The 15,775-nt window shown below is 39.7% G+C and overlaps 1 protein-coding gene across 1 annotated transcript in view; it reads left to right on the top strand.

The window, feature by feature from the left end:
• The window catches only part of SPTBN5 (spectrin beta, non-erythrocytic 5), a 201,019-nt gene that overhangs the window by 97,850 nt on the left and 87,394 nt on the right, over positions 1 to 15,775 (top strand). The window contains exon 29 of the mRNA XM_075282805.1: positions 1,611 to 1,760. Within this exon, the coding sequence (XP_075138906.1) occupies positions 1,611 to 1,760 (150 nt within the window). The remainder of the gene's footprint in view (positions 1 to 1,610; positions 1,761 to 15,775) is intronic.

The following is a 15,775-nucleotide window of genomic DNA, read 5'->3' as shown; positions in this document are numbered from 1 at the left end:
CTCCAACTTTTGGGACCTGCACTGTTTAAGCGAAAGGGCGTCAGGGATCCCTGTCCCGCAACCACTGTAGATATAGAGGGGGCCACACATGCCCAACTCTCTTCATTCATTTATCAGTTATTTTTAGAACTCCCATAGAAATGAATGCAGGAAAACACATTGCCAATGATTGGCTGCATAGAGGTATCCATATGCATTTGTTATATGTGCATGTTGATAACTCCTTGCTGCAGTCATTTAAACAGATCCAGATTGAGACGACTTTATGACCAGGAAGGATGGGAGAGTTTAGATTGTTTTAATCTTTTCAACCAATTCTTGTACTTGGCCAAATATCTTTAGACCTTGGACAATCTCTTAACCTAGCGCTGCAGCCCCTGATTCTGATTGTGTGCCTCCACATTCCAGTCGAAGTAGTAATGATAGACACCTATTCTGCTGTGTAGTACTTCAGCCTTAAAAACCTATGCCTTTTAATAATTTTAGCACATTTCACCATTCTCTGAAATCTACATCAAATATGACCTGGTGTAGATTTCAGCTGTTATTTACACAAGTATTCTGGAGTAAATAATGAAAAGTTTATCAGACTGTTAAGTGTTATCCCCTCTCTGCCTCTCTGCCCACCCAAACGCAGACCACTTTATAGCAAAGTAGCATGAGAAGCAAAGGAACAAAAATGATGCTGTTATTTGTATGCCACATTGCAGCTGGTACAGAATATTTTCCCCAAGGATCAATATACACTGCTCAAAAAAAGAAAGGGAGCACTCAAATAACACATCCTAGATCTGAATGAATGAATTATTCTCATTAAATACTTTGTTCTGTACAAAGGTGAATGTGATGACAACAAAATCACACAAAAATCATCAATGGAAATCAAATTTATTAACCAATGGAGGCCTGGATTTGGAGTCACCCCCGAAATTAAAGTGGAAAAACACACTACAGGCTGATCCAACTTTGATGTAATGTCGCACAAAGTGGGAGGTAGTGGTCCTGCTGCTGGGTTGTTGCCTTCCTACGACCCCTTCCACGTCTCCTGGTGTACTGGCCTGTCTCCTGGTAGTGTCTCCAGTGTATCACGTTGCACCACAGACTGTCCAGGAGTTGGCAGATGCTTTAGTCCAGGTCTGGGAGGAGATCCCTCAGGAGACCATCCGCAACCTCATCAGGAGCATGCCCAGGCGTTGTAGGGAGGTCATACAGGCATGTGGAGGCCACACACACTACTGAGCCTCATTTTACATGTTTTAAGGATATTACATCAAAGTTGGATTAGGCTGTGGTGCGTTTTCCACTTTAATTGGGGGTGACTCCAAATCCAGGCCTCCATTGATTAATACATTTCATTTCCATAGATTTTTGTGTGATTTTGTTGTCATCACATTCAACTTTGTACAGAACAAAGTATTCAATGAGAATATTTCATTCATTCAGATCTAGGTGTTATTTGAGCGTTCCCTTTATTTTTATAAGCAGTGTAGTTCTCTATGAAGGATATTTTTTCATACAGTTATACAATACTAGTATTAGCATTGCTTTCTGTAATAATTTGTTGTGATTCTTTAAAATAAAGTAAAATTATCATTTATTTATTGTTTTAGCTTCGAGAAAAGCTTCAGGCCCTTGTTGATGAAAACAAGAAACTTTATCAGCAGTGGGAAATGAAAAGAAAGTTGCTGGAGCAGGCGCACCAAGAGCAAGTTTTCTACAGAGATATTGATAATATGGAGAATATCCTAAATGCACAGGAGGTTAGTAAGAAGCTTCTATGTCCTTCATCCAACATGGATTATTTCTCAGGAAACAATTGGAGGCACTAGTGTTATGATATAACCCAGTTCTTCTCAATATGTAAGGTAGGCCTCTCTTGGGGATGGGGGATGGTGCGAGGCCCTACAGTTATTGCTGAGTTTTGACATAAGTAAGTATATGCTGCACAAGCAATTCTATGGTTGCACCGATCAATAGTTTAGCAACATTATTAACATCTTATGTGCCTATTTTAATGTTATGTGCTTATTGTAATGTTCTTCTGGGTTCAGGAGTGGGAAATGATACATGTAGGACTTTGCTGTCCGCTTGAGAAATCGGACATGGTTGTAAACGGACACTAAAGGACACTACATGATATCCCATTTAAAATAATGGAAATTGTAAACGACACAGCTAGTGTCCGATGCTAAAATCTTCCGTGGACATTAGCTACAGACACCTACGCTAGTGTGAACCCAGCCTTACAGTGATGATATCTTGTCTCCTATTTCAGGCCGTTGTCTATGCGTGTATACCAGTACCAGTTGTGTAAAAGTGTCACTTATGATCATCTTGTTGATAGATCAGACTGAAGTGAATGTTTTGATGAGGAATTGCACAAGCGGGTGACTTTTAAGTCTGCTCTGAGTTGTGCCTATTAATAGAAATTGGAATATCCTTCCCTTTGTTGTGTCTGCTGGCTGTCTAATGTTGTAGAGACTGTGAAATTGGGAATAAATGATTTGCAGCCCTTGATAATAGCACTCCTGAATTCTTTCCATAGCCGTAGTAGACCCCATTGGCTCCTCTAGCTCCTCTCCCAGCTCCATTTCTCAGCTCTCATATATTATATTATATTGAAGCACTTATTGGCTACCACTATGAACCTCAGCCACAGTGTCAGAATCTATAATGTGGCAAACACACGTCATTCACCAGTGCAGAGAAGTTCTGATCTCCGACAGAACCTGCTAGTGGCACAGACAAATAAAGTAGGTTTCATAGAAATATAAAGGAATTCATTTGTTTTATTTTATTTTTAATCTGGTGGAATTCAAGCCAGTCTGTTGTCCACACAGGAAACAAAATGGCAGAAGCTTATTTCCCAGTTATCTCTGGAATTACGTGCAGAGATAATAGGGACACCCCTTAAGAAACTTTACTTTGCTTTATCATGGTTCAAAAGCTGAGGACAGTATGCAAAGAGAGGGTGAGAAGAGAATGTAGTGGGTCACGATGCATCATCCCACCCTGAGAACAGGTCTGTAACCTATGCAACCCGCTGTAAACACTGAGAAGAGAGATTTAGCTGTATCTGTCAAAGATAAAGAACAAGATAAAGCAATGCATTGGGTAAAACACTACAGTTATCTTAAGCAACAAGTCTCAATATGATCCTTAAGATAGGAATACCCATTAAGTTTTCACAAGGTTTTGACTTGAGATACATTGATTTAGGAATACTGAATTCCACATTCTTACGTTGTTGAACCATCTCTTCACTTCAGTGGGCAGGTCTTTTTATGTCCCTGCTGTCAGATACTAGAAGAGGTGGGTTTTGTGCATGTCACCAGGAGGAGAACATGGCTACTCACACAATATCTCTTCTTCTGGTCTCTAACAATGAGGTGCTTTAGGGGTGGAGCATGTTCCTTGGCAATGCACTTTCCTACCATTTGCATATAAATAAAAATGTCAGTCTACATGAAAATGAAGCTCCAAAGCTGAATAACAGAGGCATATTTGGAAACTGTGGAATCACCTCTACAAGGTACTAGAATTAGGCTTATAACCAATATACTATTGACAGAGTCCCTTTAAGGTGTCATTTTTTTCCTTTAAGTATGGTATTGAGTTACCATATCCTTAATTCTGCTGCATTTGATTGATCTGTTGGCAGCACACATTGCACATGTTGAGACAAACAGCAGAAACGATAGGACTTTAAATAAAGACACTATCTTTTTGTGGGAGGATAAGTCAAAGATGCCTGTGCAGCTGATGGTACTCATTGCCAGAAGCCATTTTGAATACTCTGTTGGATGATCTATAACATTCTCTTCCATCTCCCCCCCCCCCCAACCCGTAGAAATAAAGTGCATCTGTTCACTGCAGCAAGGCTGGGTGGAACCAGTAACCACAACTAAGGCCACTCTGAACAAGTGACATTGCCAAGGCATTTTTGGAATTGATTGGCTAAATTGTGGTGTGAGTTGCCTTCATGTTGGGTGGACTTAAGAAATTATCCATGCCAGTCATATGATCTGGAAAGACAGCAGGGAGATGAAAAAAGGTGGTCATACCTCATATACAGTATAAATAAAGACATCCAACCAACAATATATTATTTAATTGACAGGGTTTGTCCACAACATTAATAAAATGTGTAAACAACAGAAACAATCTTGCAATCCTTCAGTAAAATACCAATTTCAGTTCTCGTGTATGCTGACCTCCGGCTGTTGCGGAAGGAATGTCCTTGGTGGTCAGTCGGATGAATACTTTTGCGCTGGCAAGTTTTACCAGTCGAGCTGTGACATCTATAAAGAAAACAGAAGTATGAACATAGTAATCCAAGCCCAATAATCTGAGTTCTCAGTTTCTTTTTTGTTTAATAATAATAGTTTATACACTGTAACAAATTATTACAATACATGCCAGAAACTAAGTAACACATGAGGAGTGAGGAGCATATCATAGGATGGAGAAGGGGTAATCATTGAACAGAATGAATTGGGAGTGGAGAATTTCTCAGACATGTAGTGTTGCAGCCACAGTTCTTTTGTTTGCTGTCGTTTTCTGAAATTCTGGTAAAGACTGCAGTGATTTAGAAAAACTACAGCAAAAACTACAATATGACAGCAATGTGTGAATGCAACCTACAAGTGCATCTCAATAAATTAGAATATCATCTAAAAGTTATTTTTTTTTTAGTAATTCAATTCAGAAAATGAAACACAAAAATTATACTGAGTCATTACAAACAGAGTGAACTTTTCTAAGTGTTGATGATTATGGCTGACAGACAAGGAAGACTCAAAAGTCATTATCTCAGAAAATTAGAATAATTAACCCAAAACAGCTACAAAGACTTCCTAAGGCTAAGTCCCCACGGGACGACCCGCAGCTATACAGTGCTGCAGGAAAAACCTCAGCAGGAACTCATTGCAATTCTTCCCCAAGCGCTTTAAACAGAAAGTTTGCGGAGTTTTTCTCTGCAGACTTTCTGTTATAATTATACCTACGGGGAAGCTGCTGGCATTTCTGTAGATATAATTGACATGCTGTGATTTGCAAAACCACGCCGGCGTTCCTACTGTGGTTTTTATCATAAAGTGGGCATGGGATTCGCAAGAATCTCATCCACTTTGCAATTACTGTAAAATGCCGCGATTTTTCCCACAGCATTTCCACCAAAGGCACCCGTGGGGCCCCAGGCTAAGCATTTAAGAAGGTCCCTTAGTCTGGTTCAGTAGGCACACAATCATGGGGAAGACTGCTGACTTGACAAATGTCATTAGGCAGTCACTGACACACTCCACAAGGATGGTAAGCCACAAAAGGTCATTGATAAAGAAGCTGGCTGTTCACAGAGTGATGTATCAAAGCATATTAATGGAAAGATAAGTGGAAGGGAAAAGTGTTGTAGAAAATGGTGCACAAGGAACCCGGGATAACTGCAGGCTTGATAGGATTGTTAAGAAAAGGCCATTCAAAAATTTGGGGGAGATTCACAAGGAGTGGACTGCCGCTGCAGTCAGAGCTTCAAGAGCCACCACATACAGACATATCCAGGACATGGGCTACAAGTGTCACATTCCATGTGTCATGCCACTCATGACCAATAGACAACACCAGAAGTGTCTTACCTGGGCAAAAGAGAGAAAGAACTGGACTGTTGCTCAATGGTCAAAGGTGTTTTCAGATGAAAGTAAATTTTGCATTTCATTTGGAAACCAAAGTCCCAGAATCTGGAGGAAGAGCGGAGAGGCTGCTGTACACAGTCCAAGCTGCTTAAGGTTCCACAATCACTGATGGTTTGGGGAGCCATGTCATCTGCTGGTGCAGGACCACTGTGTTTTGTCATGACCAAAGTCAGCGCAGCCGCCTACCAGGAAATTCTAGAGCACTTCATGCTTCCCTATGCTGAGAAGCTTTTTGGAGATGGAGTTTTCATTTTCCAACAGGACTTGCCACCTGTTCACACTGCCAAAAGTGCCTATACCTGGTTTAATAACCACAGTGTCACTGTACTTGACTGGCCAGAAAACTTGCATGACCTTTACTCCATACAGAATCTATGGGGTATTGTCAAGAGGAAAATGACAGACAGCAGACCCAACAATGCAGAGGAGCTGAAGGCTGCTGTTATACAACCTGGGCTTCCATAACACCTCTGTACTGCCACAGGCTGATCCCTCCATGCCACATTGCCGCATTGATGCAGCCATTCATGCAAAAGGAGCCTCGACCAAGTATTGAGGGCATTTACTGGACAGACTTTTCATTTGTCCAACATTTCTGTGTTAAATATTTTTTTTTACAGTTGGTCTTATATAATATTCTAATTTTCTGAGATAATGACTTTTGGGTTTTCCTTGGCAAATTGCAGTGTCTTCTATTCTAGCCTTACTTCTCTAGCATAATAATTTGACTCCATATTTGCAGAGCACGTGTCCTTGGGATGAGTTCTCCTTTGCCTTTGGAGCACTTGGTATTATGTATTCCTTGTCAGCCTCCTGACTGCTCTTTGCAGAGGTCATTGAACTATCACAGTCTTGGTTTTTGTCTGAGTCACTTGTTCCTGCTGAGTCACATGACTGATAGGGGGTAGGTTCCATAGACCTTATTGGAAGCTTTGTCAGATCAGTCTAAATATGAAAACACCTCTGGTGAAAGCTTATTTTTAAAATGCTTTCTGCCCGTCCAAACCAAATGTCAGGATTGACGTACTTGTTTGCACCTGATCTGGCAAGTCTACCAAACTTTTCTGTGAAAGCATGCGTTGCAGCAAGGGAGCAGAGACTAAATTTGTACATAGGTTTGTTGCCATTTCACGAAGTTCATGACTCCTATCATATATATATATATATATATATATATATATATATATATATATGTTCCAGGTCACTGTTGCTTCCCCTGTCGGTCTGCATATAGAGAAGATTACTGGATTTGCAAGTCACAGTTGTTTGCAGTCACTTGTCCTAGTAGCACCAGGTCAGGATGCAAGCGAAAGAACACTCTGTCCTGGCTCCTCGTGGTGTAGGAGTCAGTATTTCTTCATCAATAATACATTAATGACTAATTTACATGCATAAATAATCCAGCAGTAAGGGATCTCTGACAGAGCCCTGCAGAGCGATAGACTGGGAAGGAGGACAACACAAGTATTAGAGGCTGCCAAGTTGGCAGTGTGTGAGGTGTGAGACTGAACATTTCACCTTCAGTAAGCAGGACTGCAGTCAATGAATTTAAAAGCATTTATTATTACTTTCATGACATTTTAGGAGGAGGGGGCCGTTGTCTCTCAAACAGGGGCTGGCTCTTACTTTTTAACCATTACCCACATCAAAGGTCTCAGATTTTTGTAGCTTTTGCAAGCATCATTCAGAGTTTGAGTGAGCAGTAGACACCAAGCTCCCAAGCCATTGTTTGAGTACCTCTGCATATTGCAAGTGATTTCATTGTATACTCAGCATGCTTCATATAGTATGTTTTGTCTCATTCATGTGGGATGTGCATTTCAAGCAAAATAAGACATCTATGAGACTCTATATACAATTAAATAATTTGGGGTATCCTATGGAAAATCTACATCAGCCATAAATTATCTTCATATTCCCATGGAAAATGCACAGAAAACTAATGCATTATCCCAATGTAGATTAGCCCATTGAATGAGCTACAACAGGTTAGACTGCAAATCCATGGCAGAAATCTGAATTTAAGCCTCAGAATTCTGCACAGGTTATTTTAAAAAAATATATGTGGCATTAGTAATATGCAAATCTGTCACGGGTGAACATATGATTGTTTCGTTCTTATTCTCATAAAAAGCCAATTTAAGCTAAGGTCCCACGTTGTGGAAACGCAGCTTTTTTGTTGCAGATTTTGTTGCAGTTTTTTGAGCCAAGCCCAGGAGTTAATTGAGCAGAAGATATAAGGACTTGCTATATATTTCCCATTCCTTTTGAAGCCATTTTTGGCTTTGGCTCCAAAAACTCAACAGATTCTGCAACAAAAAAAAAGCTGTGTTTCCACAACTTGGGGCCTCAGCCCTAAACAGTCAGATCTGAATTGTAACTGTGCCTCTGAAATATAATGGGTGGGCTGTGAAATGAGAATCTCTTTGACCTTTGCCTAGTGAAGCCATTCATAATGGTAACATAATTACCTCTAAATGACAAGACTTTACTAGGTGCCTGTTACTTTCGGAGGCTTTGAGAAACCTAACCTTCTCTGCTTCTGCTGCCAGTCTTGTGTGTCTCACATATAGGTTGTAACCTGGAACAACCCATTGTAATATGGAAACTGGAAGGAATAAGAAGACATTTTCTTGTATTGGTAGTGGAAAATTAAGGCTAAAGCCCCAAACTTCTGTACATGTTTAATGTTAAAGAGAATGATAAAAGAATTTAAGGGGTTTTACCTTCTTGTAGTGATATGGGATAACTGTAGAAGATGGGTAAATCCCTTTAACTATCATCAAAGCAACTGCCTTAGATTGGGTTTCCATACTCTGAATGCAGCCTTCCATGATTTTTTCTCCTGTACTTTTCACTATCCATATTAAAAGGAGAGAAGAATGATTGGACATATATGGGAACCTAAGGCAGTTGTCTTTGTGGTATTTCAAAGTGATCCCATTGTTATCTATAGGATCATTTCTGGCATCCATTGCATCAGTTGTGGTGCCAGATCTCTCACTGGGCTGACAGCACTGCATAGCATGCAGCATTTTTCCATCTGGCTATGGAAGGTACACAAAAATACACCAGGGATACCAGGTAGCACTCACTTGAGACTCTATAAGTGGGTGCTTGTTCCTAAGGGAACTGATCAAACTCTCAATAGTAATCTAATACAGAAGATATGGACCTTGACTCTATTTGGATTGGAGTTCCATTTCTTCTTTATTAGTGTGCATATGTGGTGTATCCATTTTGGGCATAAAACAATTGGTGTCACACAGCTTTTCTAGATAATCTCATCAATATCTATGGATTACCTAGACAAATTCCCAGGTCAAATAGAAAGAGAGTGCACCATATTTTTTATGTTTTCAACACTTTTAGCACCTTACTCAACAAATGGTATGGAAGGGCTAGGGCATAGCATTATGGAGTATGTTTTAAAATGTGACACTCTGTGCCAAAATTGCACCACATGCAATGAAAACCAACCAATCCTACAGTTATGTAGTTTAACACACTTTTAGACTTCATGGTATATGTTTACACTTTCTATAGAATAAGCAGGATTAGTATATCTACCCCATCTCTGTATCAGAATTACTGTATGTCGTGTGACAAGAGTTAGGTCAAGCATCTTTGGAGAATCTGGAATAGCTATTTACAATTATAGTATGTATACAATACAAGAATCTCCTTGGATTTTGTGTTTGCATATTCCTGTACATTGCAATGTGTGTACTACTACCACTACTACTACCGCAACCTCTTCTGAGGTTTTACAAGCATATATTGAAGGTGGTTGAATTGTTTTTAATTGACTAAACCAGAACAGCCTGTCTGACAAGCTTAGGTTATAATCCATGATGCTTCTGGACCATAGAACCTGAAAACCAATTGATACTGTATATCTATCCACACAACCTTAAAAGGAGTCTGTCACCAGAACAAGTCCGTAGAAAGTTAGGTTTGGCTGTGTATTACCATTGTATATTGGTGCCTCTGTTGCTGAGATTTCGCCATTTTTGGAAATATGCAAAGGAGCTCTTTGGAGCAATGAGGGCATTGTCGTTGCTCAAAAGGTTGAGCTGCACCATTGTTATTGCTCCAAAGAGCTCATCTGTATATTGACAAAAAGGTGTTTCCTCAGCAATAGGGAAAACCAATCACAAGAGGAAAACACTGTGACTCTTACCTATCTGTCTGCACACTGGATTTATATGTTGGGTTCTGGCGAAAGACTCCTTTTAAAGTAGGAAGTCTGTGTAAAATATAAACTCCAATAACCCCAATAGAATGATATATAATCTCCTTAACATGTGACATTAAGGTGAGTCAGTATTGCTTCATTTTGTCTTATGTTCTGACAGCTGCATGCAACATCCCCAGTAAGGAAAGTACCAGGCAGATGGTTAGGCACTAGATACACTGCCCTGAACAAAATCCCAAATCACTTGTCTTTAAATTCTGGCATCCTCTTAACTGCAGAGATTCAGGCAACAAGCACATAACAATGCTATGTCCATGGACTCTATACAGGGACATGGTAAGTGTTCTTAGATCCAGGAAACTCAATATCAAACTAGCCACCTTTAGGTAGTCCAATAGAAGTGCCATTTGTCTGGAAAAGTTTTTAGACACATGCAAATGATGGGCAAGTACAATGGGCATGGCCGAGACCAAAGCCTCTGTATTGCAGGTTTTAAAAGCTGAGGCTCTGGCATGTCCCCATCGCACTTGAGCCTTATTTATGTATGTCTACAAACATATTTTCACAAGAATGGTCCATCTATAGCACTATGATGGTGCTCAGCAAAATGTTGCCTTCAATGCACTGTGACTGGTTCAATATCGAATTTCCCGTTGCACATGGCGGAAACGCCACAGGGAAAAAATGCAGCAGTCACAGCAAAGTGAATGAGATTTAAGCAAATCCCATCCTCACTTTGCGTTACAATATGCGCTGCGAACATGTGGTAATTTCCAAAACCGTCAGGGTTTTGGAAATCACAGTATGTCAATTATACCTATGGAAATGCCGACGGTTTCCCTATAGGTATAATCGAAGCAGAAGGTCTGCAGAGGAAAACTCTACAAACTTTGTCAAAAGCGTTTCTGCTGCAGCACTTTTTTTGCTGCAGGACGCAACATGGGACCTTAGACTTAGCCTAAGGTACTTCATGTTGTGTTATGTGGTGCCTCCATGAGGCATCATATTCTCTTCTAATACACATGTAATGGAGCATGCCATACTTTTAGCACTAGTCTCATGATCTGACCCTGCAAGTTCTCACTTGCTAGTTGTCACTATTTCATACACAGGGTAGACATTAATAACAGGGGTGTTCTCCATAGCATCCATGTGACAGTAAGTTTATGACACCCTGCAGAAAGTCATGCTACTGTGTGTATCAGCAGTGTGCAGAAAAGCTGAGTTAACAGGCTGGACATTCAGGAGAAGAATTAGTTTCTCATTTGTCCTACAAGCCAATGTGACAGGTTGGGCATACAGCCAGCTTCTCAGGTTACACCCCGGCTCTTTAAAGCTGCAGCCCCACTTAACATATTTTATAACAAGAGCATTTAGCCACATTACCTTCTGTTTGCAGTGACCATGGGCTCTATGTTTAGGGTCTTTTATTATATTTGCATTTGGGATTTAATCTGGATTTGATGATAAAAACATGTAACAAATATATATATTTATGTAGGTATACAAATATATTTTATTATATTTGATAACAATTGATCGTATTGCTATTGCTTCAACCTGTTATAAACTGTGCTGTGCGCGAAAAGTAACTTCCTATAGAATTATGCAGCAGCAGGTTCCTGCCTTCTTTCTCACCCTATACTGTAGAAAATTTACCATGCAGGCATATATATATTAGAAGAAACTGGTATGAATCTGTAATTTGATATCTCATAAAATAGATATATTATGAATATTTCTGAAGTTGTGTTTTTTTCTTAATGAACATTGTTGCATAAACCCCAGGGCTTGCACTGTGATAACAACCTCATAACCTGAAATTTTGTATATAAAAAAAAATTGACACTCTTTATCTAGTATGTTTGCAAACTATCTAAAATGGGTATTCTTATGACTGACTGAATAAATCTTGTGCAGAGTTTAATCTCTGATGTTAATGAGGTATTCTACCGCAGACATTTATACTATATTAACAGGATATGCAATAGATATGGATCCCACTGCCTACCATGAGAATAGGGGTCCCTTGCCCCAAGTCATATGGCCACTGTCACTGGATAGGTGGCTGTGCACACATGGTTCTCTCCACTCACTTCTAAGTGAATAAAAGGAGAAATAGAACAGTTTGAACAGTTTTGTTATCCATTGTATACAGCTATTCCAAAGGTATAAGCCCTTTTAATATTGATGCAAATTAAGTGGTAACACTGTATGAGTTATAGCACACTGAGAATAGGTCCCAGAAAACCACAATATTATCACCTACTTGGCTTGTGCACCCTAATTTGCATGACCATTACAAGGGCTTATATCTATGGAATAGCTGAATGGACATGGATAAGCAAAATACCAAAATTGTCAGGGTGACAGCACGTTTCAGACTCTTTAATGCTGGGGCCCTGTGGATCAGAAACACTGCAATTTGCCTCCAGCGGAAATTATGCGGGAAAAATCGTGGCGTTTTACAGTACGGGCAAAATGGATGGTATTCTAAAGAATCCCATGCCCACTTTGTGGTGAAAACCGCCACGCAGACATGCTGCAATTTCAAAACCGACGCAGTTTTGGAAATCGCAACATGGCAATTATACCTACGGAAACGACATTGATTTCCCCATAGGAGGAAACAGAAAGTCAATGGAGGAAAACTCTGCGAACTTTCTGTTTAAAGTGTTGCAGGAACCGTTTTTACCCCGCAGCGCTTTATTGCTGCAGGACGTCCCATGGGGCCTTAGCCAAAATGTGTTTTATGGTAATAAAAATAACTCCTAAATGACTATATTAAATGTCTAAGGACACAAGACTACTTGGGGACTCTTGAACAAAACTGCTTTTTCAAACCTGAAGATGGCGCTCTTTCTGGTTCATGTAAGGGTCTGTTCACAATGGCAGCTTTGCCATCCTGTCGGGTGCTGGCATTTTTGACAGCAAGAGTTTGCAGTTTGCAGTAGAAAATAATGGGACTCTTAATAAGACTTGTCACATCCCATTATAAGTCAGTGGGTTCTATCAAGTTTTATTTGATGCTTCATTCATGGCTTTGTATTAAACTTATAAAACATATCAATAAAGTCCTTTTGTTTAGTGAAAGCTTATTAATGTTGCACACCTAATGAACTAACACTGGTGTGGTTGGGGGGGTTTATATTCTTTATTCACCTTATCTGTAATCATAAGGGACATGCATCAATATGGAGAGTAGGACCTCCCTTCTTCTTGCTATCTGAGGTGCACTACAATAAGTGTCCTTACATACTATCTAGTAGTTATACATTAGCATCAAGTTCTCAGTCATTCCTAACATCAGTGACTGTATCAACATATACTGAACAATACAATATGAGAATATAACAACAACATGGCTGCAGCAATTAATCACTGTACCTGTAATCATAAGGGACATGCATCAATATGGAGAGTAGGACCTCCCTTCTTCTTGCTATCTGAGGTGCACTACAATAAGTGTCCCACCAGAAACACACCTCTGAGATACATGGTCCCACTCTAGTGTCAGGTTACAGGACCTGTAAACTGCTAGTCTGACACTAGGTAATATCCAAATTTTTGTGTAGTGGATCTTTCTGTATATATCTCACATTCTTCCCCACTAAATTAATGTCGTCCTCGACATTCCGCATTTCCGCAATTATGTGGATTGTCTTAAGGTACTTTAGTAATTGAGAACAATCAATTGGTGGTGATATCTCCAATAGAGGTCAATGGCTCATTGTGACATATGTTCCTATAAAATGTCACAAGTTACTTCTAGGTCCGTTGCTAGCTAAGAGACCTAGAAGAGCCAATGTTAGCACTGGTTCTAAGTAGTATTGGACCACCATGCATAACAATGCTACTACAATATCTGAACCTCATTTTATGAGGTGGAGATTGGTCAGGTCTAATTTTTGCATTAAATACGACCACATGACCATGTAACCTCACAGTTTCTATCGCTAAACAACTAGAAACATTTCCAAATAAACAAACTAATTGTAAACGTAACAGTGCAATTGCTTTGAAGGTAAATAGTCTTTATATCCGCTCACAGTTCTCCAGAAAATATGCTGGTGGTAGGTACCATTCAGGTTGTTTCTCTTGGCCAATGGTTTTCACTACCTGTTTAGCATGAAAACTTCTTGGTACCCTACTTGGTTCTCCCATGGTATCATAAGTAAGTGTAACCGGCCTTCGCCTTTCTCTCGCAACAGAAGATCTTTTCAAAGTCTGTTGTCCTGAAGTTTCTGTTTCTTCATCTGTTTCTGGGTCTGTTGATTCAGATTTCTCCATCCATACTTCTTCCTCTGGAGTTGTTGCAGATTCCTCTGATGACTTTTCTGACTCTGACAGTAGACCTTCAGGTGATGCCAAGATCTCTGATGAATTTTGTGGTTCAAATTCTGCTGCGTCAGGATTAAGTTTACTGCCTTGTGCTGTATAGTTATCTGTTGTAGGTGAACTTAATGAACACATTTCATCTTCTTCATCAACACTATCAGTTTCATATCCTACATGTGATGTTGGTTTTGGTCGCTTTGCTTTGGAGGATCTCTCTTGGCCTAACAATTCAGCAGTCTGCTGTACATCTGGAAGATAGTCACAAGATAATAACAGATTACGGTGCAAAATCCTTGATCTGTTGCCACCTGACTCTGGTTTTACCTCATACACTGGACTGTTTTCGTGTTTTCTTCTCACGACAACATAAATCTTATCTTCCCAATAGGAGCGAAGTTTTCCTGGTCCTCCTTTCTCATGTAAGTTCTTCACTAGAACTCGACTTCCTGGAGTAAGTTCAGCACCATGACTTTTTTGATCATAGTATTCCTTGCTTTTACATGCTGACTTCTTTGCTGTTTCTGAAGCTATTTTATAAGCTTCTGCCATTCTCTTTTTCCAGACTGTAACATAATCCGCGTAAGTTTTGTATTTCTCTGATACTGGAGTGTCAAACATTATGTCAATTGGAAGTCTTGGTGTTCGACCATACAATAGGTAGAAAGGTGAATACCCTGTTGCTTCACTTTTAGTACAATTGTAAGCGTGGACAACTTTTGACAAAGAATTCTTCCAGTCTTGCTTTTCTTCCTCTGTAAGAGTTCTCAACATTGACAACAATGTACGATTAAAACGTTCAACCTGTCCATTACCCTCTGGGTGATATGGAGTTGTATGAGAATTCTGAATTCTGCAGTATTTCCCAAGTCTTGCAAATAACTGATTTTCAAATTCTCTTCCCAGATCATGGTGTAATTTTGTTGGAAAGCCAAACTTTAGAGCAAAATCATTAAATATCTTGTCTGCTGCAGTCTTACCAGACTTGTTTGTGGTAGCATATGCCTGTGCAAACCTTGTAAAATGATCCATTACAACAAGGATGTACTCATATCCTCCTTTGCATTTTTCCAGATGTAGAAAATCAATCGATACCATTTCAAAAGGATAGGTGGAGACAATGTTGTTCAATGGTGCTCTGGTTGGTTTATTGGGACGTTTGTCTTTTAGACACTTGCATTCTCTTGTGACATAATGCTCAATATCCTTCTGCATGTATGGCCAGAAAAAGCGTTCTCTAACAAGATTGACAGTTCTTTCTACTCCTAAGTGTCCCATTTGCTCATGGAGTTCTTTGAATACTGTCCTATGGTAGACTTTTGGCAGGACTAATTGTAAGTTATGACTAGTCTTCCTATAAAGAATACCATCTGAATTGAGGTATAACTTAGACCATTCTCTGAATAAGGCAGTTACAGCTGGTGGTTCTGTTTGTCTCTCCTTCTTAGCCGGAAATCTATTTTGATGTTTGTAGTGTAGCAGTCTCCCAATGATCTTGTCTTCTTCTTGTGCTTTTCTGATAGTTTCTTTTGGGAGCTGGTTAACGCTTGCTCTG

This window comes from Leptodactylus fuscus, chromosome 7 (assembly GCF_031893055.1).
Source record: "Leptodactylus fuscus isolate aLepFus1 chromosome 7, aLepFus1.hap2, whole genome shotgun sequence".
NCBI classification, from domain to species: domain Eukaryota; kingdom Metazoa; phylum Chordata; class Amphibia; order Anura; family Leptodactylidae; genus Leptodactylus; species Leptodactylus fuscus.
This window is presented reverse-complemented; position numbering and strand designations above follow the sequence as displayed.